Here is a 26,348-nt window from a genome sequence, read left to right as displayed (position 1 = left end):
TCTCAATGTTATCATTCTTTATAGCTGAGTAGTACTCCATTGTATAAAAATACCACATCTTTTTTATCTGCTCCTCAGTTGATGGACACTTAGGTTGTTTCCAAGATCTGGCTACTACAAATTGTGCTACTGTAAACATAGGTGCACATATATCACTGTGGTATGATGTTTTCAGTTCTTCTGGGAGTATGCCTAGAAGTGGAATAGCTGGGTCAAATGGGACTTCCAATCCCAGCTTTTTGAGAAATCTCCAGACTGAACTCCACAATGGTTGCACCAGTCTACACTCCCACATTTTAAATGACTTAGTTTGTGGGTTTTTTTTTTGTGGTTTTTTTTTTTTTTTTTTTGGTACAGAGGATTGAACTTGGGACCTTTCACTTACTAGGTAGGTACTTATGCTGGTGAGCTGTATACTCAGTCTCTGTAAGTGGTTTCAATGGATAAGTGATATAAGAAATTTTTAGCTTAAGGATGCATCCATAAACAAACTTATTTGTCCGTTTAATTTAATTTAATTTTGAGACAGGGTCTTGGTATGTAGTTCAGATTGGCTTTGAACTCACAATGTAGCCAAGGCTGGCCTTGAACTTGCAACAGTCTTTCTGCCTCAGCCTTCCTAGTGCTGGGATTTCAGGCATGCACCACCACATCTGGCCCTTATTTTTATGTTTTATGGAGTTAGGATCTGACTTTTATTGCCCAGGCTGGCCTAAGTCTTGGGCTCAAGTAACACTTCTGCTTCGTTCTCTTGAGTAGCTAAGGCTACTGGTAGTGCTGCTTACCCTGCTTCTTGGGGAAATTGTTGTCACCCTATGCTTTGTGTTTTCCTGGTTGTAAGACTTTGTCCCCCATCGGTCATCATTGGCCTCTTATGGTAACCATTTTCTGAATGTAGAAGTGTGTAACCTAGTGGCCTGCCTTGCCCCCTCTGGTTTCAGTGTAGAGAGAACACTGCGGTACTCAGGCAGTGATGAGTCTCCTAGGAAGTGTGTGAGTGTGTGCTCTGTGTTTTCTGGGGAAGGTCATGTTGGTATAAGATCTAAATGTTTTCATTTCTTTACTCAACATTTTAGTTTATCTGAGAAGTAAAGTGAATGAGAATAGTTAGGATCCGAGTATGAGAGTCCATTCTGAGAATAACGTGGTCAGGGCAGGAGAGTATAAAACCGAAGTCAGACAGCATGGAGCGAGGTGCTCTTCACATGCTTCTCCGTGACAGTCACCTAACTTAGAGAAGGCAGCAGGGTCTTTATGATAAGATAAAGATTAGAGAAGCTTATGGTCAGCAGGGTGTCAGTTTGGAATACTAATGTCTGTAAGATTTTATCCTTTTTCATTAAGTGTTCAAAGCAAAGTTCTTAAGGCAAAGAAGAGCGTTGCTTTGTTCTTTACACTTAACTAGTTGACAAGGCTCTTCTGATGACACTTCGGGTATCACAACTGAAATGTTGAAAGCAAATTTGGTGGCAGATACTCAGGGTTCCAGCTCTGATGTAATCACTGCGGGGTAACATGACACATCTGCACTTTGCTAAGGAGGAAGGTCTCTTAGAGAAACCAGTAAATTGCTGCAGACTTGGCAGCAGCAAGCACCTTCGCTGGGCTTTGAATCCTTTCCCAGTTCCCAGAGCATCTGTGACTTTGGCCCTGAGATGTGGATGGAGTGCTCTGTTAGTTTGTACTTTTCTCTTTCCTTGTAGGATGGATTTGGTTTCCACAAATAAGATTAGGATAAAGGAGGGGTAATAGTTTTGAGAGAAATGTCTCTGTCTTTAAAGGGCTTATGCTACAGAATTGTCTTAGTTGTGAATTACTGTCAGCTAGTTATTATCACAATCATAGGAACACTTTATCCTTTCCATTACAGAAAGCTTCCCACATGCATGGTGTTGTTCCAAGACTATCCCTCTTTTCTTGGACCTGCTGTGAGTACTGAAGCCAAAGCATAGTTTTGAGTGACTCTTTATGGTCGTAGTGCTTTGTCAGTGGGATGGTTCTGCAAAGACCCCAAAGGGAGGAGGAACCTGAGGAAGGGGCTGTTTTGTCCCAAAAAACCTGCTGCCCTGGCCATGACTCTCTGTCTCCGGCCCCCGAGGAGTTTATGCATTCCGGCCTTAGTCAGAAGAACTTCATTGACCTAGCATTGAGGGCCCACATGGTACTCTCTGGTCATGTTGGTGTTCACTTGCAGTCCACTTTTGATCTCGGAAATGGAGAGAATGTTAATGGTTGGTCTTTATTGAGTGCTTCTCTGTCTCAGTAGAGCAGTATGTTGGTTGGAATTCTACAGATGAGCCTGGTCCTTGCAGCACTGGTAAGAGATTTTATTGGAATAGAGGCAGGACGATGCAGTAGAAAGAACAGGAGATTCACTGTAAAGCAGATAATCCTCACTCTCTGAATTTGGACAGCTGACTTACTCTCCTGGGCCTCAGTTTCTCTGTTTTTACAAGTGGACCTGTGAGATTAGCCATAGTGTTCATGAAAATCCTAAGTCATAGGGAAGCCTGGGTAGAGTCCTCTTTGGTAGGTCTTCCACATTCCTGTTGTTATCTGGGAGGATCAGTCAAAATCTGTTTTCTCAAGCTTTGAAACTAGTTTGGCCAACTTAGCAGCACGGATATGTCACTTTTAATCTCTATATTCTTTGACCAATTTTCCATGTTGTGGATCCAGAGATTGTCAGGATAACTTTATTACACTGATAGTTCCTGAGGGGTGCTTATGGACTAGGTGAGGATTGTCATAGTAAAAAAAAGGACAAAGGTGGTTCTTTCCTGGAGAACCTTTGGGATACTGGGAACCAGACAGACAGTAAAACACGGGCTCCTGTGCCCTCCTCTGCAGCGTGAATGTGTGATTCAATGCTGATGGATTATACCAGTCCCCCATTCTTCCACACTGGGGTTATTTGTACAACAGACTGATTTCTTTGAAAAGTGTAAAGAATGGTAATATTCTTTCTCTATACTTTCTTAAGCTGCTAGCATGTGTAGTTTATGGGTTCCATTCTGGCAGTGACCACAGATGTTATAGTGATAGACAGGGACATAGTTGGTCGATTTTTGTGGGAGTTACTAAATTGGCAAGGAATTTGAGAGCATTTTAGAATAAACTTAGTAGCTGCATGGTATCCCAGTGTGGGTTTTCTAGAATTTAACAACTCCTGTTACTAGTTGATAGTGTGATTTTCAGTTTTTGTGCTATGAATAATAGGGCAGTGAATATATTTTTGTTTTGACAAACTTTGTAAGTATGCTTATAGGGCAAAATAGGACATTGTTTGATCAAAGGGTATATCATATTTAAAATGTTGACAGATATTGCCAAATTCTTTTATCCATGAAGATTCTGATGTAGTAAGTGTGGGATAGGACCAAACAACCTGTATTTTCAACCTTTCTAAGGTAGTTTTGATACAGCCAGCTCTGACAAGTACGAAGGCTGGGAAAACTTTTGAGATTCCCTGCAGCTAAGGAATGTACCGTCCTGAGGTACAGGTGGGTCAGCGATAGAGACCCAGGAAAGAGGGAGAGCCTTCACAGTGCCGAGCAGTAAGAGTACATCTGTCTGTAGTCGCAATAGCTGGGAATGGCCAGCTTTGGAGAAGCAAGGGAACTGGTTTATCTGGAATGTTTTCTTCCTGTTTGTTCCCCAGAGGTAGGGATTTGTGCATAGAAAGGCACCTTTTAATGCCGTATCTCATTGTGACCTCAGATTCTTATCCAGGGTGTCACAGAGGACTCATTTACTTTTCTCTTGTTGCTTAGACCTAATACTTGACCCCCAGAATGAAGGAAGGAAAGTTCATTTAGCTCACATTTTGTGGAAGTTTCAGTCCATACTCAGCTAGCTCCAAGTCAGGGTGGCATGGTAGGGTGGCATGGTACAGGGGCAGCATGGCGGCTGCAGCAGATACCAGAAGCAATCAGAACAAAAGGGCAAAGTGGGGAAAGGAAAGCACATCTTTTCCCTCCCTTAAGTTGCATGCTGGCTCTACCCCTGGGTGGGTTCTGCACTAACACCACCAATCCCAGTGCTAGACAGCAAAGTAATCACAAACACCAGACTCAGCCACCTCCATGACTGTGTGAGGCTTTGGGGGGCACCCACACACAAACCATAACATAGAGATTTGTTTGTAGAAAGGTCATACCTTTTGTGCTGCTTCTCACTGTGACCTCAGATTCCTATCCAGTGTGTAATGTCCTTCTTTAGGCCCCTTCCTCTGAGCCCACCTCTTTTATCCCTTTAGACTTAGAGTGTAGGGAAATGAGTGTAAGAATTACAAGGGTGCAAGTTTGGACACTTATACTAACATGTCATTCTGGGTAGATGAATGGAGTTGAATCTTGATTTACACAGTGAGACCACCAGCCTTCCAGGTTTGTTGCAGAGATTAAAGAGGGAGTGATGGAATCCCACTGAGTCACTCCTGTTTTTGGTATTTTCTGGAGACGTCCATCTCACAGTCTGTCAGTGTGACCGGTGACTCTCCCCTTCAGACTGGTGGGGACTACATCTGTGGCTCTGGATTCCCAGGCCCACCCCAGGCTGGGACGTGGTGCACTGTTCTGCTTCTTAAATTAGTGGTATATGTTTGTCATGCTGCAAATAAATTTTCTATGTTAATTTTCATAATTATTGTAACAGATAAATATTCTTATATTTGACTGTGGGCACTGCTCAGAGCATGTTAGAGTGATAGAGCAGCAACTGGAAACGCCTGATTTCAACTGGAGCCAGCTTGTACTTTCCTGTCAGTCCACTCTGCTAAGATCATGGTGCAGGACACATGGGAATTGGGAAATGCTGTTTGAGGGTAAGATTATTTGAGTTCTATAATTTAAAAAGATTAGCATGGTGCCTCACTTAATATTGCCTTTCAGTTAAGTTTTCCTAAGCACATGGTACAGTAAATCTGCCTTTTCTTTAAGGATGTAGTCATACACTCCTATGTTTTTTCTTATTCCTGTTGTTTGTTTGTTTGTTTGTTTATTTATTTTGTCTTTTTCATTTTTGTTGGTACCAGGGATTGAACTCATGACCACACACTTGCAAGGCGGGCACTTACGCCCCTGAGCTAAATCCCCAGTCCCATTCCTGTTGTTTAAAATTGTTAACTTTTCTTTCTTAAATTGTTTGGTACTTGTGAAACGTAAGTTGAGGGTGGTTTATAGTCATTGCAGCAGGATTTTGGTAGCTTTGGACATGTTGGCATCCACTGGAATAAATGCTTGTGGTCCCTAGTGGTCCTTATCCTCAGCCCTCTTGCCTTAGTAACCATGGGCTGAGGGGCCAGTTTAGGGCACAGGTCGGCGATGAACTGTTATCACATGTCAGCCCTGGTATTGGAGCTTACATGGTAGGGATTGCATTGCTTATGGGTGTGGGAATAGTGGGAAAAGTACACCGTATGAATTCTATATTATGTTACTTTTAAGTGAAGCTATTCATTTGAGGATTAGGTTGTTGGGTTGTTTTGAGTGTTTCAACAGGAGTAGGGTTTAGAAGAAACTCCCCACTCACTGTCTGCCCCTTAGTCATAAAATTCCCAAAGTTGCTAAATGAAAGTAGCATATGTGAAGAAGTGTGGCAATACAAGAAATATGTGTGTTTCTACTCACTGTAAATTGAAGGAGGGAAATTCTGTTTATTCTTTTTTTGGGAGGAGGGCTTGAACTGAGGACCTTGTGTTTGCCAGATAGGCCCTGTGCCTCTGGCTGAGCTATGTCTCCAGCCCCTGTAGTTTGTTCTTTAGGGCACAGAGTTTTCTTTGCCCAATACTTTTTTTTTTTTTGTCTTTTTCCTTTTTTATTGGTACCAGGGATCGAACTCATGACTGCCTGCTTGTAAGGCAGGTGCTTATGCTGCTGAGCTAAATCTCCAGCCCCTTGCCCAATACTTTCACAATCTGTTTTGGAATTTATTCCTTAAAGCATGCTGGGTTGGTGTCCTTCCGCCCTGATGCATGGTGTGCTTGGGTGAGTGGTGCAGGACTCACGGCTCGCCTGGGGGTGTGTGACAGCCTTAGCTAGCCGCTGTCCTGGCACCTGCCATCCTGCCTCAGATACTGCATGGGTTTTGACTTGTTACCTTGTGTGAGTTGTGTGGGGATGCCGTCTCTGATTTCTGTCTCAAGCCTGAGTTGAACCTGGGGGATGCAGTTGAAGTTTTCAGTGCCTCCTTATTTTCAGGAGAGATGAGTTTTAGAGAGGAACTCTTAACAGAACGAAGTATGACCTACAGGGTCGGGGGCTGCCCTGTTTGTTTTTCATGAATTTCAGTTATTTATGTATTTCATTGTAGTGTTGTGACAATAAAATGACTTTTGGGTACCACAGCTTGCGTACCTCAACAGTAAGATGTAATTTCTCATTTCACCATGGCTAAAATGTTTAGCTTTTTGTGGGTGACAGATGCATGTAAGATGACCACAGCAATTTTTTTAGGTAGTCTTAATATTTAAATCTTGATCAACTTCACTGTTAATAGAACTGGATTATTATCTGGATGATGGTGTGTGTGTTGAGGAATCATTTAGTCATACTCTGTGCTAGTTGCTAGAGTAATCTCATACCCTAATTAAGGGCTAATTATTGTTGTTAGTTGCTAAATGATAAAGTTCTTTTGAAAATAACAGCCTACTCTCATGTGAAAAATATACTTTCTACTTACACAGGAGAAAAATTATTCAAAATGTTATTTTTGGCCTTATGTCAAAAAGTCAGTTGTACAAAGATAACATGTTAAACCTAAAATTATACTTTTAAAAGCCTGTTTTTAAAAAGCCTGTTAAAAACAAAATTCTCATACACTTTTATTATCAATTTTGTAGAGGCTTTAAAGCTATCTAAAGATCATGTGGTATGTATTAGCTTTTGTACTGCTAATACACCACTGACTGCAGACTTGATTGGATAAACAGAAATCTGTCATAATTACACCTCTATGGGTCATACTAGAGCGACAGATGACAATAGGAAAAATTCTACCTGTAGTGCTTAAAAACTGGAAGAACCATTTTTTTTTAATAGCAGTTGTTGAATGACAGTGCACAGAATGGAACCAGTTTACTTTCTGATGTGACTTTCAGTGTTTTTTGTTTGGAAATTGATACTCATCCTATCTTACAAAATGTTGCAAGGGGCTGGGGACAACTCAGTGGTGCAGTGCCTGCCTGGCAAGCAGGACATCTTGAGTTTGATTCCCATTACCCACAAAAAAACAAAAACAAAATACCCAGAAAATGTGGCAAGGCACATTTATAATGGCAAGAGAATCTAATGTAAAATATTACATAATAATTCAAAAGCTGCATATCTTATCATTAAACTCTTTCTTTCTAGGCCTATGGATCTGGCTGTGACATTGTTATTTTGGCAAGTGACTTTGAATGTGTGCAGATCATTCCTGGTGCTAAGCATGGGAACATCCAAGTCAGCTGCGTGGAGTGTTCTAACCAACAAGGAAGAGTAAGGGCTTCTTCACTTTGTGCACACCTCCTTGCTGTTTTGAGTAATAACCACAGTTTCCTGTTCCTTTGTACAAGGCTTGCCCGCACTTCTTGTTAGCATGTGTTGCACAGGGGGCTTTTCTGTTGATGGGAGTTGTAGAACGACTTGTATGTTGGAGTAAAGTGCTGTTAAGCCAGTGATGCAATGCCTAGTGTTCCATGGGTCTGTCTGTCCCTGAAGCTGTGTAGGCATCACTGCATTGCCAGCAGGTGATCCTGACAGCCATTAAGCCAGTAGAGGGGAATAAACTTTATTTTCCCTACCTAACACTCCTTAAACATCAAGACTTTCTACTTGTCTTCTGAAAGAGTTTTAGACTGGCCTCAAAGGATTCTCCTACCTTAGCCTCCCAAGTGCTGATGCTGCAGAGCTATGTTACTGTGCCAGGAAATAACATCAGTTGTTTTTATTGTGGTGTTGGGCATTGAACTTGGGCCTTCACACTGAACACTGTTTTTCTTTGTTTTGAGACAGGGTCTTGCTAAGTCACTAAGTTGTCCACACTGGTGATCCTCCTGTCCCAGTCTCCTAGAGTGCTGGGGTTACGGGTGTGCTCTGCCATGCGTGGCTTATAACATCACAATTTTATCAAGATATTTAGTGAGTTGTTAGTGTTTAATGTAAATTTGTCATATAGTAGGTGCTTTGTAAACTCTGTAATTTAATGGATGTTTATTTTTGAGAGAATTTTATAGTTCATTCAATCAAACAGAATTTACTTTGAAATAGTTAAAATTTCATCATATACTCCCTCAATTTCGAACAAAATACGTATCAAAAAATTCTTAGAAAAGTTGATTTCTTTGAATAGGTCAACTTTGTCTTTATAAAGCCTACTGAATTGTTTTAGATTCTTAACTCTAAAACACTTTCAGGTATGTTCGTGTTACTAAATAGATGATCAGGGTCGCATTGGGGTTGTGTTAAATGCCGTTAGTTTCTATGTTACTATAAAGATGAGGTTGTGCTTACCTTTTTATAAATATCTGTGCTGTGCTCTTTCTTTTTAGATTGCAGCTTCATATGGAAATGCTGTGTGTATATTTGAGCCCCTGGGCATAAATTCTCATAAGAGGAATAGTGTAAGTATTAATGATGATAGAATACTTCTAGAATCTACTAACTTTTTCAGGTTTCTAATTGATTCTAGTTAACTTTGGGATCTGATTGACAGTGCTAATTTTTTTTCTTTGTTGTTTTGAGTTAGGGGTCTCACTGTGATCCCTGAGCTGGACTCTAACTCCAGTTGGGGATCTCACTGTGATCCCTGAGCTGAACTCTAACTCCTGGGTGCGCCAGTCTCCTATGTGTGGCACCATACTCAGCTCTGAAAAAAAAGTGATTTGTTTTTTAATTACTTTATTTTATTCTGTGTTAGCTTTAAACTCTTTATTTTACTGAAATGGACTTTCACTTATTAACTGAAATGACTTCCATTTATTTTCTCTTTTGGTACATGGGATTGAACTCACAACATTTTTGTTGTTAGGCATGTGCTTACGCCACTGAGCTAAATCCCTGGCCCCTTCCCTTTATTTTGATATGTCTTTTCCCCATGGTGATTTACAGGATCATTTAGCCAATATAAATATTTCATAAATATTTGGCCATTTGGGTATATACGTACACAATACTTCAGCAGTATCTTTCAGCAAGAAGAACACTGAAGTGAAAGCTGCTTTGAAAACGTTGTGTGAGAGTAGTTTTTGCATCTTTATTTCAGATCACAAGGGCTTACATCGAAGAAAATGATAAAATGATAGTTTTTGGATATTTTATTTTATTTTTTTAAGAGTGAGAAAGTTTTATTGGGGAATAAGAATAGCTCCTGAGAGACAGGAGGAATCACGAGGAGGTGGATATTTTAAAATCATCTCTTTTTGTTTTCTTTTTTCTCTGGGTGTTCCAGCAACTCAAGTGTCAGTGGCTTAAAACTGGGCAGTTTTTTTTGAGTTCCGTGACATACAACCTGGCATGGGATCCTCAAGGTATGTAGTAGTGACACTTAGAATTAGAAAAATTAAGTATTTGTTTTAAATGTATGATTACAGTGTAATATGGTCTTTCATAAAAAATGATCAATGTTATATTTTCTTTTATTGAGTTCATTGCTTTGTTTAGTGCTCAGTTTACTGTTCTATGCTTTTTTGCCCCTGCCTTCTAATGTTTTATTTCAACAAAGTGACTTGTTTCCTTAGTTAACGTGTGCTATACTTTATTCTTCCTGTATTTAATAGGTAACAAAATCATAAATAATTCCATCTTTTTTTTTTTTTTGTCTTTTTCATTTTCATCGGTACCGGGGATCGAACTCATGACCGCCTGCTTGCAAGGCAGGTACTTATGCCGCTGAGCTAAATCCCCAGCCCCACAAAATCATAAATAAAACAGGGACCAAAAATATTCCATCTTTTTTGGTATCATTTGTATTTCAGGAAATCAGTATCTTTAATTTTGTAAGATTAGAAATCTTAATGATAATAGCCATTGTCCCCATTTACACCCAATTATTGATGCTTTGATATGTTATCATATAAAAACAAATCCCATTAATTTGCAATTTTTCTTACATCCTGACAACCTTTTTTGTTTTGTTTTTTATTATTTGTTACTTTATTTACTTATTTTTTTGGTACTAGGGATCAAACTCATGACCTAGCACTTGGCAGGCAGGCATTTATACCACTGAGCTAAATTTCGCCCTGTTTTGTTTGTTTTTTGAGGCAGGATCTTGCTGTGTAGTCCAGGCTCAAACTTGGGACAATCCTCCTGCCCCTTTCTCCCAATGCTGGGATTACAGGTGTGCACCACCAAGCCTGGCTATCCTGAAAACATTTTATATCATATATAACAGAGTTTTTGGGATTTTTCTGTTCTGTTTTTGCTTTTTATTTTTGTTTTTAAGACTTTCTTGATAAATATAGCTCTTTGCTAGTAAGCTTTCTTTCTTTCTTTCTTTTTTTTTTTTTTTCTGTTTTTTGGTATCAGAATGGAATTTAGGACCTTGCTCTTGCCAGGCAGGTGCTTAGTAAGCTTTCTTTTTGCTTCTCAAGTTTTTTGTAAGAACTGTTCTTTTTGTCTAGGGATCATTATTATTCCCCCTCCCCCCTACTTATTCTGGGAGACTGCAAGTGTTTTTTGTAGATGGCATTGCTTGTTTTTCACAAAATAGTTGCAGGCCTAAACAGCAGTCCATGTGCACATTTCTTTCCCTAGATAATCCTTGCTTATGAACATTCTTTAATTTTCAGATAACAGATTGTTGACAGCAACTGATTCTGTTCAGTTGTGGGCTCCTCCAGGAGGTGATATTTTGGAAGAGGAGGAAGAAATTGACAATAAAATTCCTCCCATTTTAAATGATTGGAAGTGCGTCTGGCAGTGCAAGTTAGTGTCTCTGTTGTTATGTTCATTAATTTAAAAATGCTGCTTAAGTTACGTTCTTTTTTACAAAATTTTTTAGTTTTTGAAGGTGTGATTGCAGTTAAAAGTGTATGAAGTAGACCTTTTTGGTCAAAACCCGTTTCGTCCTGCTTCAGTCTGTGCTGTAGCTTATTGCTGACAGAAGGACGGCAGTATTTCCTGCTCACAGCTCTGGGGTGTTGGGAGTTGACAGGGTTGCCGAGGTGTGGGTGGGGAGGCAGTTGCTGGTCACTCTTTCCCTTCGGAGGGTGTCGGCTGCACTGCTAGAGTGACAGGGTATGTGCAGAGGCCAGCTAGCCAAGGAAGGCTCTGGGTGCAGTGTCCCACCTGTTAAGTTAGGTGCCGAGGGGTTGTGTGTGGGGTGTCCTGAAGGTGTTCGCTTTCATTCTGCTGTCTCCAAAGCGAACTTTGGATAAGTTTTAATTGTTACATGTTTAGGAAGGTGAAATTTTTAGGGAAGCAGAAACACCTAGGTTCTGTTAATTGTGACTCTGATGTTATGAAAATCATGATCATTTACATACATAATATGCCTAATTTTAAAAATGCTAACTGTTTAAGTTTGTTTTTCTTAGAACCTCCATATCTGTACAGTTGATGGAATGGTCTCCAGATGGTGAATATTTTGCCACTGCTGGAAAGGTAAAAGACCAAACAAATAAAAAAGAAACAAAAAAACTAAAAAATGTTCCTCATTTTCAGTTCTGTCCTCTAACCCTGAGATAACTCTGCTCTGAAAGCTGGCCCGAGGAAGAAAGCTGTGTTGAGCGCTGGGGAGGTGGCTGGGGTAGGGGTTCCCTGACAGCACTTGGAGAATGGCGGCTGGTCGCCTCTCTGACCTTGGCCCCCTCACCTGTTTAGACCAACTTCCTGTGTTTGTAGATGGCCTGTGTAGTTCCATTTAGGAGTGGATTGTTCCACTGGGTGCCTCATTCTCCTACTTCTGTCTCCCTTGTCCTGAAGGCAGTTGTTGTCTAGAGGAATTGTTTACATTTCCTTTCATGCTTCTGCTCCTTGAGTTTTCCTCCCAGGGTGAGGCCCTGGGCGCTCCTGCTGATGCACCCAGCCCCGTCTCCGTGTCCGACAGCGCACGTCCGTATGCCCTTCTTCAGGTCTTCCCCGCCTCATCATTTTTGGGCAAGTTGGCGTGTTTACAGTATTAAGATTGTATAAAATATTCTTCATAGTTAATAGTTATTTCAGAGGCAGCAGTTACTGTTACCGTTCAGTTTTCTGCATACCTGATTCATCTCCAGAGTCACTCACAGACTGAATCTTTGCTCGCCTCGGTATAATCTCATGCAGGTGATATCCTGAAAGGTGTTCTCTCTTTGAGTTTAAAGCAGCACAGCTAACACTTTGGGAGTTTTTTGCAGCCTTGGCATTCTCGTTTGCTAAATTCCCTGCTTGGAGAGCCATTCCCTACTGCCTTCTTGGCTATGATGGATGCGCTCGGTATGCTCCTGAGAGGAGGTAAATAGGCACACACATTTTGAGGCCTTGTATGTCTGAGAAATTTTGGTTTTGCTCTTGTGTTTGCTTCCTCTGGGCATGGAATTGGACTGGAAACCATTGTCCTGCAGATCTGTGAAGTCACGGTTCTATGCCTCTTGGATTTTGGGGTTGCTGTTGGGAAGCAGGGAGCCTGTGAGATGCACCCCTTCTCCAGCCTGCATGTGGGGGTTCTGCTCCCCACTCCAAGGGACTGGAATTTTATCACAGCGCCTGTGCCTCCCGTGGGGGGACCTCAGTGTCCTGTCTGAGGGGTGCTCCCTCTGGGCTCACTTGCCAGAGACCATCTCACATCCTTCCCTGTCGTCACTTCTCTCTGTCTGGATCACTTCACTTTACATGTGGGTCTTTCTACGCCAACCCTCAGACTTACTGTTTTCCTCCTCCTGTGTTTTCCAGCTTATTATTTTTAAATTTAACTTCTGGTTAAACTATGAAAAATTTTTATGCTGTGATATTTTTGACTTCTAAGAGTTCTTTTCTTATTTTCAGAGTGATCCATTGTAAACTCTAGAACGTTTTGTAAGTTCAGAGATTATATAGAGGGCTTGGGAAGCAATGTGATAAATATGTGCACGTGTACCCACTACCCATGGGGACAGAGGACTAAACCACTGGGCCCCTCGTCTTCCTCGTGGTGTCCCATTTTCCTCTAGCCCCATGCAGCCAGAGTCTTGTATCATTACTATCTCAGTGCTTTTTTGAAATCGGTAGCACATTGGCATTTTCTTTATTCCTCCTGGATGTGAGTATCTTTTCCTTTACTTACGGACCCTTGCTGTTTCCTTCCTTTCTTCTCCCCTCTCTTTCCCCTCCCCTCTTCTTTACTCCTCCTTTCCTGGGAGATAGGATATTACTATATTGCCCACAGTGGTCTGAAGTTACTCTCCTGTCTTAGCTTTCACACCCCTGCCTCCAGAACTGGGGACTGAACCCAGAGCCTGTACCCAGAGCTATGTCCCCAGCCCTCTTTCATTTTCAGTGTGAGACAGGGTCTCACTAAGTTACTCAGACTGGGCTTGAATGTGGGATCCTGCCTCAGCCTCTCAGAGTGCCGAGATTACAGACATACTCCCCATGCCCGCTGTGAGAGGTCTCTTTCTTTCTGCAAAAGTGTTTATTTTTTTATTTTAAAAATTTTATTTAAAGAAAATAAAACAGAAAAGGGTAGAAATAATACCTAATTTCAAAAAAATAAACAGTAAGGAGTCACTAGTTGATAAATTACATATTGTCCTCTTAGAAATAGTTGTTCAAGTTACAAAAGTAAAGCACACAAAGTGGACATTTAAACAGCGAGACTGCAAAGAGTTTTCTTCAACTATTCAACAAAAACTTAGTAATATGGTTATCAGTCCTACACACTTAAACATACATGCAATTATATCCTTTAGAGCACTTCTTTTCCTCTTGTTTTTACAACAGCAGTTACCCTTTTGGGTTTTATTACTCCTACATTTCTTATTATTTTTACGCTAGAGACAATGTGGTATCTATAAATATAATTCTTACTTATTTCACTAAAGAGAATAGACTCAAGTGGTCTCCAATTGCCTGTGAAGACTTCAAGATCATCTTTTTTATAGCTGAGTAATATTCCATTGTATAAAAATACCACATCTTTTTCATTTACTCTGTAGTTGATGGGCATCTTGGTTGTTTCCAAGATTTAGCTGTTATAAATTGTGCTGCTACGAACGTGGGAGCACATATATTACTGTGATGTGACCTTTTCAGTTGTTCTGGGCAAATACCTAGGAGGGGAAGAGCTGAATTGAATGGAACTTCCAAACCTAGTTTTCTGAGAATTCTCCATACCGATTTCCATGGTGGCTGTGCGAGCCAAGGTCCCAGGGCAGCACGCATTCCCCAGTGTTGTGGGAGTCGCACAGGAAGTGCATGGCGAATTGGGCCAAGGTCCCAGGGCAGGATGGCCTTCCTTAGTGCTGGCTGGAGTTGCATCTATTTCTGGGTTTTGAGCGATGTTTCAAAGCTTCCTTGGTGCACTGGGAATCACCTGGCCCACTTTTGACTCCCGGGGCAGACTGCTGGCAACTGCTTGCCACTAGGAGCTCCCTGGGTGTGGGCCAGTTGGGCATGTGGGACTCCGTGTGTCCTTGGTGATTTCAGATGCAGGGCCTGGTCTTCCTGGTTAGGAGCAAAGTTCTGAGGCTTCTCCATGCACTGGAATTCAACTGCGCGCGGTCAGGGCCCCGGACTGGATTCTGGGCCTTGTTTGTGTTTCAGGTCTCTTTTATTTGAGAGAGTTTTTTTTTTTATTTAAAAAAATTTTTTTTGGTACCAGGGGATTGAACTCATGACCCCGTGCTCACCAGGCAGGTGCTTGTTGCTGCTGAGCTAAATCCGCAGCCCTAAAAATAATTTTTTAAGAGAGAGTAAAACAGAACAGTGAAATGAAACAAAACATCGATAAGCAGTGGGAAATCCACAATCATTACTGTATTGCATATTGTTGTCTTCTACATCATTGTCCAGATTACTGGCCCCAGGCCTGCAGAGTCAATCAAACACAAATGTCAGGTTGCTTCCCTACTTCAGTGATCATCTCAACCTGTGTCACATCCGGTTGCTCAGAGTTGGTGGCGGAGGGGGGTGGTGGTGAAGGTGGCTTCCTTGCTGCTTCTCTCCGGTCGGCAGTGGCCCTGCCGGAACACAGGGAAGATGGACTGCCTCCCTGTGAGGGAGTTCTTCTTATACTGTGGTCATTATCCTTTACTGGTTTATGTGTTGCAAATGCAGTTTCTTAATTTGGCTTCTGTTTTCCACTTTTTTATGGTGCCTTAAATGAAAGCATGGATGAAGTGTGGTAGAAAAGTGTTTCCATGCTCTGGTTTCAGTAGTCAGTGGCCAGCTAGTTGATTTCAATGATACCACTCCTGTCAGTTGTATTATGTGGGTTAATAACCCTGATGTCATACGTTTGTAAATATTTCCGTGATTTTTTTTTTAAAGATAAAGACTAAATATATTCATAGTATGTGGTAGATTAAATGTAGTTTGAATCTTGTTAAGGAAATTCTTAATTCTGAGAATATTATGAAAGCAGTCTCCATTATTTCTCAAATTAAAAATACTCTTTCATAATTAAGCTGTGGCCCAATGGATGCAGCCATGGCACTGTTTATTGGTGCCTCCTTGTTTTTGCATTGATCTGCCCTGCCATTTCTCTGTGTATTAAGCAGTACTGCGTGAGCATCTTGGGCACGTCTGTTTGCAGGCATGGCTTCCTTGTGCTGTGTCCTAGGCGTGGACCTTAGGGACGGTGCCACTCAGTCCAAAGCGACTGCGGGGTCAGCACCTTCCCACACTGTCCCTGGCTCCTGCTGCTCCCGCCAGCCTCATGAGGTCAGACTCATGTGTTGGTGAATGTTCACCGTTGGCAGCGTGGTTTTAAAGCGCCTCCTCTGATTATTCCTGAGGTGAAATTCCTTTTCTTACATTTATTGGGTATTTGGATGCGTGACATAAAAGAAAATTGTCAGTCCCTTGCCCATTTTTAAATGGTTGGCATCTTCTTTTCAACTTGATTTCTAAGAGGTCTTTATTCAGGATGTGAGCTTTTCTGTCTATGTGTTTTGCATAGATTTTCTCCCACACCATTACTTGCTTATTCACTTTGTTAACAGTATCTTTTGATAGATTTAATTTTAGTTTGATAGATTTAATTTAATTTTAATTTGATAGATTTAATTTCAGAATTATCAATTTGTTTCCTTTAGGGCTTTGGTTTCTAAATGCTATTTAGTTTTTCCTACCTTCAGATTCTGAAGATTTTTCCTGTTTCATGTAGTTATCTAGAATAAAATTCTAAAATTTTTTCTGATTTGCTTTACTCTGTGAGTCTTGTGCAAATCTAGTGAAGGCTGTGACTGCAGTATGATGACTTTGTTTTGTTTTGTTTTTTTGTTTTTGGTATTGGGGATTGAACTTACGACCTTGCACTTGCCAGGCAGGCGCTTATGCCACTGAGCTAAACCCCCAGCAGTATGATGATTTTTAAAACCATAAAATTAAATTCATAGAATTCCAAAGAAAGTAAATTATTAAACTAAACTTTCAAGAGGTTAAAAAATAAATTTGTGAAATTGGCATTACATACTTCTAATGAATGTGTTCAGTGACAGTACTACTTTTAAAATATGGGTAAATTGTTTAATTGTATTTGCTTGCTGTACACAGAATTAAAATGCACACATCTCACTTTACCAGGTGAAGTTAGGTTTTCCAGGACATAGCAGTTCACCTACAGCCTCTTCATTTCACCCCTGGTTATAAAAACATTCAATTTCACTGATTTATGACTGGATAATTACCTTGCCCAGAAGTTGCATGAATATCATGACAGGAGAACTGTATAACATAGTAAAAAGAATGCAATCATCTGCAGTTGATTAGTGTTTCCAGGAACTAGCAATTTACAAGTAGAGCATAAAGCATATTTTGGGATGTGCTGCATTTCGTGCACGATGTAAAATATTTGTGATTTCCAGGACAGAGTTGTGTGCCTGGTACCACTTTGCTGGCTAAAGCATTTTCTTCAGCTAGCAGTTACAAAAACAGAACTAACTGTGGTTAGCAGTTGTTTCTCTCCGACCACACTCATGGTTCCTGGGCTTTGTGTTCTTGGTTTCTCCCAAGGCAGAACTTGAGGTAAAGATTCCGTATAAGTAATTAATGGGGAGTGATCACAAGGAATATACTGGGTCGAGGCATCTACCTCTTGAGTGTGGTAGTATTTCCTTTACTGAGCATATTGGTGGCTCCAGCCTGGGAGTTACGGCATGCTTCTCATGCATGCCAGTGATTGGCATGGGTGGTGAGGATGGGACATCAGTCCTCAGCACTCAGTTACCTTCTAGAAAGTCAAAGACAAAGAGGTGTAGATGCTTCCAGTTCAAACCAGCATGCCACGGTAGTGAGGCACTACAGGGTACAGATGAAGCACCAAAGGTGTCTTTTTTCCTTTGTGCTTTTTTTTTGGCCCAAGAATTGAGCTCAGGACCGTGCACTTGACAGGCAGGCACTGTGAGCTATGTACCTGTCTTGGTTTTTATCTGTGCGCCTGTGTGGAACAGTTTTTATTTATGGCTAGGAGGAGGCCAGGTCTAAGCTTTCTGTGTGGCTGTCCAGTTGTCCTGTATAATTTATTGAAGAGCCGCTCCTTCCTTACTTGGTGTCACCACTTTGTTGTAAGTCCGGTATCCCTGTTCTGTGGTGTGCCGTGGGCTCTCTTCTCTAGTGTACTGTCTTTCCTTGTAGCAGGGCTACCTGTCTTAATGCAGTGGCTTTTAAATTAGGTCTGGCTAGCAAATCTTCCTATCTTATTTTTATTTATTTATTTATTTTGGTCTTTATGAGACAGGGTCTCCTATGCAGTTCAGGCTGGCCTTGAGCTCACTTTGTAGTTTGCAGGTTGGCCTCAAACTTAGTGATCACTCCTGCCTCAGCTTCCCGAGTGCTGGGATTACAGGTGTGTACCACCACACCCAGCCTTCTTATCTTGTTTTTCTAAGATTAGCTTATCTGTTCTTTTTCTTAATACCTGTATACTTTTATTAGTCTGTATTTGAGTACATAATGGTCACATTCCTAGGGGTAGTTCCTGAAAGACAAAACACATCTCAGTTTATTTACTTCTTCCCTCCTTCCCCCAGGTAATCTGCTCTTGGCCCTTTGCATTTCCATATAAATTAGAATAAGCTTGATGAGTTTTATGGGACAAGTAGAAAACCTTTTGATTTTGATTGGTCCCACACTGCCCCTGTTCTGTGATCAGTTTGTGAGCATTGGTGTCATTATGAAATTTGGTCTTCTGTCTGTGAGCATGGCGTTCACATTAACTTATTTATATCTTACTTTTCTCAGTAATGTTTTATAATGTCCTGTGTAGAGATACTAAACATTTGTTAATATGTTCCTAGGTACTTGACATTTTAATGCTGTTATAAATGACATCATCATGTAAATTTTATGCAGTAATTGTCACTGATATGTATAAGTGCAATTAATTTTAATTTTTTATATTAAAATTTTTATCTGTTGGCTTTATTTTCAGCAATCATACTACACATATTCTAGTAATTCATCTGTGGATCCTTTTGAGTTTTTCTATTTGTAATAACAAAGGTCTAGTTGATCCCCTACCCCCATCTTTTTGAGACAGGGTTTCATTGTGCAGAATTCAGGCTGGCCTTGAACTCACTTTATATCCCAGGCTGGCCTTGAACTCTCAGAGATCCTCCTGCCTCAGCCTCCCGAGTACTGGGATTATAAGTATGCAGCACTGCACCTGGGCTGGTTGATTTTTTTCTGATTCTCGCATATTTCTTGTTTTTTTTTGTACTCTATTATCTAGAAGGAACTTCAGGTAGTATTGAACAAAAGTAGTGATAGAAAATCTCCTTTCCTTGCAGTTTCAAAAGGATACCTTTCCCTGTGTCACCAATAAATATGATGTTTACTTTTGATGTTTGTTATAGGCTTCATTTGTCAGGTAAAAGGAGTTTCCTTTTTAGTTTATTTGAATTATTTTAAAATTACAAATTTAATTAAATTTGTTTATTTATTTTGGTACCGGGGATTGAACTCATGACCCCACACTTACCAGGCAAGCACTTGAGCCACGGAGCTAAATCCCTGACCCAAAATTACAGATTTTATAGTAATAATTTAAAATAACTTTTAATATTTAAAATAAATTTTAAAAGGTGATGGTGATATAGTGTATGTATTTGCCAATTAAAATTGTAAGTTTAATGCATGTTATTGCATGTTAAAAGAGACGAATGATGTTAAGTCTTAGTAGATACTGTTTCTGCATATAATGAGATTATCATTATTTTTCTTCTTAATCTTTAGTGTGAAAGACTTATACCAATATTCAAATGTTAATAAATAAACCTTGTATTTTACCTGGGCATGGTTTGCTAGTCTTTTAAGATTTATGAGAGGGACTTGTAGGTTAGTGTAAGACTTGGCCAGGGAACTTTTCCTTTGCTGTTTTGTTGTGTTGAACTCAGGGCTTTGGTTCTGAGTTGCCCATGCTGGCCTCAGTCTGATCCTCCTGCCTCAGCCTCCCGGAGTGCTGGGATCACAGGGGTGCGTCACCACTCTTGGCTTTTGTGTTTTTGTTTTGTTTTTTTGGAGATGGGGTCTTGATGTGTTACGCAGGTTGACCTTGAATTTGTGTATTTCCTTTTCTGTAATGTCCTTGACTGATTTTCCAGTTTTAGTATATGTGCTGCTGAAGTAAGCACCAGATTTTAATGTTGACGTTATGTTACCTGTAACAGTGGAAAGTTCCTCTGCGTGTGTGCACACATGTGTGTACACACTTGAGTGTGTTCCTGGGGATTGAACTCAAGCCCTGTTCATGCCAGGCAAGTTCGGTACTGTAAGTGATATCCACAGCCCTTTCTTTTTCTTTTTTTTCTTTTTTTTGTTGTTTTCCTTTTTATCGGTACTGGGGATCGATCTCACGACTGCCTGCTTTACAAGGCAGACGCTTATGCCGCTGAGCTAAATCCCCAGCCCCTCCACAGCCCTTTCTAAACTTTGTTTTGAGACAGGCTCTCATGAGCTGTCCAGGCTGGCTTGAACTTACCGTCTTGGCTCAGCCACCTGAGTAGCTGGTATTACAGGTGCACCTTGGGCCAAGTGCCCCTTTCATTTATTATGTGAAAGTTTCTTTTAAAATTGGGATAGTTTTTTGTAAACACTTGCTAACAAAGCTCTCTGGACCAAAAGTTTTCTTTGTGGAATTCAGTTTTTAAAATAGTTTTGGGGCTATTTAGATTTTCTGTTTCTTTTTATGTCCATTTTGGAAAGTCATATTTATCTAGAATTTGTCAGTTTTATCTGAATGTGTACATTTGTTTGCAAAAAGTACAGAATACTTTGTCTTTAATATCTGTAATATGTGTTTAATGAATCAGACACACTTGGGACTTGGTGCTTGCCAGGCAGGTGCTGTGCTGCTGAGTTACATATCCCGAGCCCTGATTTCTTATAAATTTTTAGTATTGGTTATTCCAGGAGAAGTTTATCTAATTTCTAACAAGCATCCACGGATGCTCTCAACTCAAAGTGAATTTTGTGTTATTAAGAAAAAACTTGCAATAACTAGTGGCATGGTTACAGCAGCTGCTGTGATTGGGAGTGAGGTCCAGGACCTGGTCTTTTGGTCTCCAGGAAAGTGGAGCGGTGGTTGCAGCCCAAGCCTCCCTGAGGAGCAGAGCTGGCAGGACACCCTCTGCTGCAGGATGCTAGGCCATACGAGTGTGCCTTGCGTTTCCTGAGGCCAGTGTTGTGCTTACTGACAGCAGAGGAATGTTTCCCCGTTAGCCAGCTGTCACCTGGCACTTGGTCTTGCCCTGTCCCTGTGAGCCAGGGTTGGTTTTACAGCCTGCTCTTACCTTGCCTTTGAGTGCAGTCCTCAGGAGTTCTCTTGGCTGTAAGCGTGTGGATCTGAAGTGACTCTGCCCCTTGCAGGGCTGTGCTTTTGGTTCTGCAGGTTTTTAAAACACATTCCACACCCCTGGGAATTGGTGGCTTCCCTGCAGTAGCCTGGTCCCCTGCTTCAGCATTTGTGCACTGTGGGTTCTTGCTTGAGAAAGTGGGTGTCACGGGAGCTATGCTTGAGAGGCTCCTGTCTCGAGGCTGTGCCCATCAGTCCTGTCAGTTCTCCTTGATCAAGAGTGTTCCTGTGCGTCTCTTCTCTTTAGGTCAGGTTTCCCTTCTCGACAGGTCCTACATGGGCTCATCAGCTGAACACATGTATCTTCCCTGCTTCCTGTGTGGAAGTCCTGAACAGATAGCAGGGTGATGGCGTTTGGGTTGTACAGGGTTATGAGGGTGGACCTGCATGTTGGGGTTACTGTTGCCCTGAGATCTGAGAGCCTGCTCTGTCCTGGTGTGAGGACAGCGAGGAGGTGGCCTGTGCTGGGCTGAGGAGCCTAGGGGAAGTAAGCATCTGTGGTCTGCGCCCCTGTGGGTGAAGTTTGTCACGGCATCCTGCATGAGCCCAGCAGAGCACATAGCATAGCTGCAGCCCTGTCCACTGTCACACAGCCCGTGACAGCACACACTCTGCTGTCCCTCCCAGCGGTGGCGTTCTTTGAGTGGGACCTAAGAAGGCTGTTGTGGCGTTTTCCCCTTCGTTTCCATGGAGCCCACCCACCGTGACTCTTCCAAAAGGGTCACGGGGACTTCCTGTTACTGCAGCATGCGGTTCCTTCTTACCTAACCTCTCACCAACACAGCTGGCAACTTCTACTTTTTTTCTTTGAGTCTTCAGTTTTGTCAGAGCAGCCTTTGCCAGAGCTGGGCTCACAGCTGTTAGGAGGAAGATAGGGAGGGTGGGACTCGTGCAGTGTTCCGCCCTGTTGGTTTAGGGATGTGCCTTATGCTGGGGAGCCATGCCAGTGAATGTTTACACCTGGAGTCAGAACTTGCATCAGGGTTCCCCTTGGCTTGCCTTTCTGGATGGCAGGTCTCTATCCTTAGTGCCCTAACTACAGTCTGCCCTACCTCCCCTCTTAGCTTTTTGGTATCACTCCACCTCTGCTGCTTTTCACTATTGGAGCCTAGGACTCCAATAGGACTCCTTGGACCTTTGCTCTAAAACACCCTTCACCCCAGCAAACACACACCAGGGATTAAACCCAGGGCCTTTGTGCTGAGCTCCACCCTCACCCACTCTGGATGGGACTCCTGAAGTGGCCAAGTTGCCCAGTCTGAGCTGGAACTTGTCCTTTTTCTGTCTCAGGCTCCCTGAATGCTGGAATTTCAGGTGTGAGCCTGCACACCGTCCATGCTGATGATTTGCATGCTTCCTTTGCTTGTTAGCACTCTGGGGCTTGCTCCCTGCCCCTCAGTCCCATGAGTGGCTTCACCTTCAGAATGCAGCCACAGTCTGCTCTTGCCCTCATCTCCAGATGCCTCCTTGAAGTCACCACTGCTTGTCACTTGTGTTGCTGTATTTAGATACTCATACAGAAACTCCCCATGTTTGCTGTTCTTCTCTGCTTCCAAGACATCAGTGGCACTGATCATTTTGAAACATAAATCATGTCAGTCTTCTGTTTGGAACTGTAAGAGGTTCCCATTTCATTCCGGAGCCTGAGTCTTTGGGATGGCCTCCTGGGCCCACGTGAGTCCAGGTTCCCAGTGATCCTGGCCACATCTTTTGTTCTTTCCCTTGCATGCTGGACTTTGGCCAGCAGCACTCATTGCTGTCAAGCTGGCTCAGCTCGATGACCCCATCTGTCCTTTATGGAAGTCACACTTCTCAGCATTGCCTGGACTTGTGAATGGGTAGAGCCAGCAGTTGTGCTTTGACTCCCAAGTCTGAGCAGCCAGGGCCTGGGTGACTCTCCCAGAACTGGTCCAGCTGCTCCAGGGTGCTCAAGTCCATACGGTGTGGTGGGGCTGCCCTGCACTGCAGGCTCAGCCCTACCCTGCCCAGGACCTGCCAGCATGTGCTTGTCCTGTGCTGGGAGTGCTCGGCCTTCCCTGTTCCTTGCTTGGCTGTCTTCTGAGAGTCTCCATTGAGTATAAAAATCACTTCTCGGGAAACCTCTGAGCTACCAGACTAGCTCATGTCTCCTGTTCAGTGCTTTCCTGGCATCCCCTGCTGCTTACTTGAAGCGCATATCACAGTTGTAATTAAAGCAGTAATGCATGTGCTTACTTAATGTAGCCTTTCCACCCAAGAATAAGCTCTGTATGGTTAGAAAATCCATTGTCAGCTGGGCACACTGTGCATGCCTGGTGTCCTGGCCCTCCGAGAGGCTGAGCAGGAACATCACAGATAGTTGAAGCCTGGCTTTGGCAGCTTAGTAAGACTGTCTCAAAATAAAAAAAATTTACAAAAGCACTGGTGATTCGGAAGAAAGATTCATAGTCTCTGTCTTGCAGCCCGCCCCAGTTATGTGACCATCAGTTCACCTAGTGCCTACATTCAATATATACTTATTACTTGGCTGAGTCTTGTTACTATTCTAAAGTCTTGGGGACGTAATAGCTCAAATTTGTATGTTGCAGATTGATTTTGTTTTTAAGTTTGACATGTTTTGAAAACTGCTGAATAAGAAGTGATTTCTTAGGAGACAGGTGACATGGTTGGATTAAGAATCGTACTGTACATTTGAGCTGGGATGTCTGTCTCAATCATAGAGCATTGGCCTAACTTGCTTGAGGCCCTGGGTCGTTGGTGAGTTGATTCAAATTTTTATTTTTATTTTTACTTTTTGTCTTTTTGAGACAGAGTTTCACTATGCAGTTCAGGCTGGCCTTGAAACTTGCTTCGTAGCCCAGGGTGGTTTTGAATTTGCAAGAATCCTCTTGCCTCAGCCTCCAAAGCACTGGGATTACAGGCATGTGCCACCATGCCTGGCTTTGAGTTGATTCAAATTGAAGGACTCCTTCCTTTGTCTTCCCTTTCCTGGCTGCTGTCTTCTTGTTGAGGTCTGTGCCTAGATTCCCAGTCTCCCAAACTGGTGCATGGCGAAGGACCAAAGGAGTGAGACAAGTAGCATGGTCTTTTGGGCTTCAGGAAGATTAAAATCCTTGTCAGAGCTCGTAACTCTGCTAGCCCACCAGCCGGCACGCTATGTAGCCTGTATTTAATCAGAACAAGCAAGGAGTTGAGGGGACAATGAAGGAAACCTGAGCAGGATATTGGGTGGGGTTCAAGGATCCCTCAGAGCAACAGACAATGCTAATAAAGGAAAACCATCCAGAAAGTCTCTAGGCAGACTCAGCTGTGGCCTATCTTGCCCCCAAGGTGTCTTGTTCTCAATTCAACCATGCCCGACTATGCCACAGCCCTGAATGTGTATTTGGCTTCAACACTCTCCAACACCTTTCCATATTCCTTGTTTCTGGTTACCACTGTACGCCTGCTTGTGTGATGTTTGCCTCCCCTGTGCCTCAGCTGCTTGCAAGCTGGGCTTATTTCAGAGCATCTGGCCTCTTGCTGGGGTCATTTGGCACTTGAACAGTATTGTATTAAAGGCCCATGTTTGTACAGTATTCACTATTGGAATCTCTGCTTCTGAATGCACATTGCTGATGCCCCTGAGATGCCCATGTGCTGGAGATGGAAACCGGTCCCAGCCAGTCCTGACACCAACAGTGCGGTCACTGCACCTCAGGAAGGTTCCTTTGCCTCCTCCAGGATGCTCAGTCTTTTTCCTCTGCATTTTCACAGCACAATGTTAGCAGCAGGTGAACACTTTCCCCGTGGTTTTTGTTCTGTCTCTGTAAGCTTTTGTACTCAATCCTCTGAGAGCCAAGTATTTCCTAATTCTTGTGGAAAGACAAGACTGCTGCATTGGTAAGACTCTTTGGAGGGTGGAGTGAATGTTTTTGACTTTACAAAGCTTGTTTCTTTACATGTGTGTGTGTTTGTTTAATTGGTATTGGCAGTTGAACTTGGTACCTGTGCTTGCCAGGAAGGCACTTTCACTGCTGAGCTAGATCTGTGGCCTTCTTTACATGTTTAGAGAGATACTACATTTAATTCAGATTCTGTTGATAAAAAGGACAGAAAAGGACTTAGGAACTTCAGGTGGTTTGTGCCCTACACACCTGCTCCCCGTCTGTTGGTAGAGCCCAGGGTACAGAAGGTAACACGTGTGTCTCCACCCCTGTGTCCCATGCTGCAGGGCTTTGGCTGGAGAGTCCTGTAACTCAAATCCAGTGAACTTCAGAGTTTTCATAGTAGAGCTTGTTAAGCACTTTGATGAGAGCAGTTTAAAAATAAATGTAGTGGGCTAGGGATTTAGCTCAGCAGCATAAGCACCTGCCTTGCAAGCAGGCAGTCGTGAGTTCGATCCCTGGTACCGATAAAAACGAAAAAGACAAAAAAAAAATGTAGTAAATTAAATTTACTTGGGCTTAAGAGTATTTGGAATTTTTATCCGAGTTTAAAGTAGAACCTAACTAATTAAAGAGCCATTTTCCCCATCAGACCTACCTGATTAAATCCTTAGCTCAAGAATCTTTAAAAAAATTTTTTTTTGGTTTGCTTGCTAAGAGATTTCATTAACATTCTGTTTTTTAAAGCTATATTTGAATTCTTTTTAAAAGTAACGATTATTTTAATAAAATTTACGTATAATTTAAAATAGTTCTGATTGCTATAAAAAAGTTTAGTAGAGGTTTACTCCTTCGACTTAAAACAAAAAACGAAACAAAACAAAACAAAATGGGCTTTCCAAGGACTGGACCAGGCTTCCTGAGGGAAGGTGATTTGGGCAGGGAAGAAAGGGCTGCAGGGTGTTATAGAAATGCCATGGCAGTTATTTAAAAATGTGCAGAGATAATTAAATTCCCCTGCCAGCCAGCACAGCTCACAGTCAGAAGCGGCCCTCATTTCTCTGTTCATATGCTGTGTACTCTTTCAGACTCTGTGCCTCCTTGTGAATGTGTACAAGTATGTGTGCATACACAACCTCAAATGAGATCAGGTTCTTGGCCTGATTTTCCTATGTATTGTAGGTAGGCTTCATATCAGTTCTCAGATGTCTGTGTTCTTTTATGAAAGTGACATAGTTCTGTGTTACATGAGTAAGTATACTGGAATCTAAATTTAGACAACTCCTATGAACTCCAAATGCATCTCTTTTTTCTATTAAAAATTCCTTGTAGATGAATCTTTGTGGTATAATTTACATAAAACAATATATTTCAAGTGTATGTCAATGGTTTTTGACAAATTTGAAGACCCATCTAGCTGTTACTATCGGGCTGCAGGACATTCCTGTGGTCTTAGAAGGCAGCCTTCACCCTCCCTGTTTGCTGCCCTGCTGGTTCTGGCAGCAGCTGCTCTGTGCTCTCTCCCTGTTGGTTGGAATGCGCTTTCCTAGG

The 26,348-nt window shown here is 42.1% G+C and overlaps 1 protein-coding gene across 4 annotated transcripts in view; it reads left to right on the top strand.

Moving 5' to 3' along the window:
• Positions 1-26,348, top strand: part of Dmxl2 (Dmx like 2) — a 133,564-nt gene that overhangs the window by 30,746 nt on the left and 76,470 nt on the right. For 2 of the 4 annotated variants that reach the window (XM_063248726.1, XM_063248734.1), the window contains exons 2-6: positions 7,353-7,478; positions 8,531-8,602; positions 9,430-9,508; positions 10,772-10,907; positions 11,519-11,585. The exons of 1 other annotated variant lie outside the window; for it this stretch is intronic. In XM_063248726.1, coding sequence (XP_063104796.1) covers positions 7,353-7,478; positions 8,531-8,602; positions 9,430-9,508; positions 10,772-10,907; positions 11,519-11,585 — 480 coding nt within the window. Of the gene's footprint in view, positions 1-4,711; positions 4,826-7,352; positions 7,479-8,530; positions 8,603-9,429; positions 9,509-10,771; positions 10,908-11,518; positions 11,586-26,348 lie in introns of those variants that run through there. One more of the 4 variants, XM_013154621.3, reaches the window with a different exon arrangement.

Source organism: Cavia porcellus, unplaced genomic scaffold (assembly GCF_034190915.1).
Source record: "Cavia porcellus strain 051 isolate PalLab524CR breed Dunkin Hartley unplaced genomic scaffold, mCavPor4.1 scaffold_1, whole genome shotgun sequence".
Lineage (NCBI taxonomy): Eukaryota > Metazoa > Chordata > Mammalia > Rodentia > Caviidae > Cavia > Cavia porcellus.
Note: the sequence above shows the minus strand (reverse complement) of the source record. Positions and strands in the feature narration are given on the sequence as shown.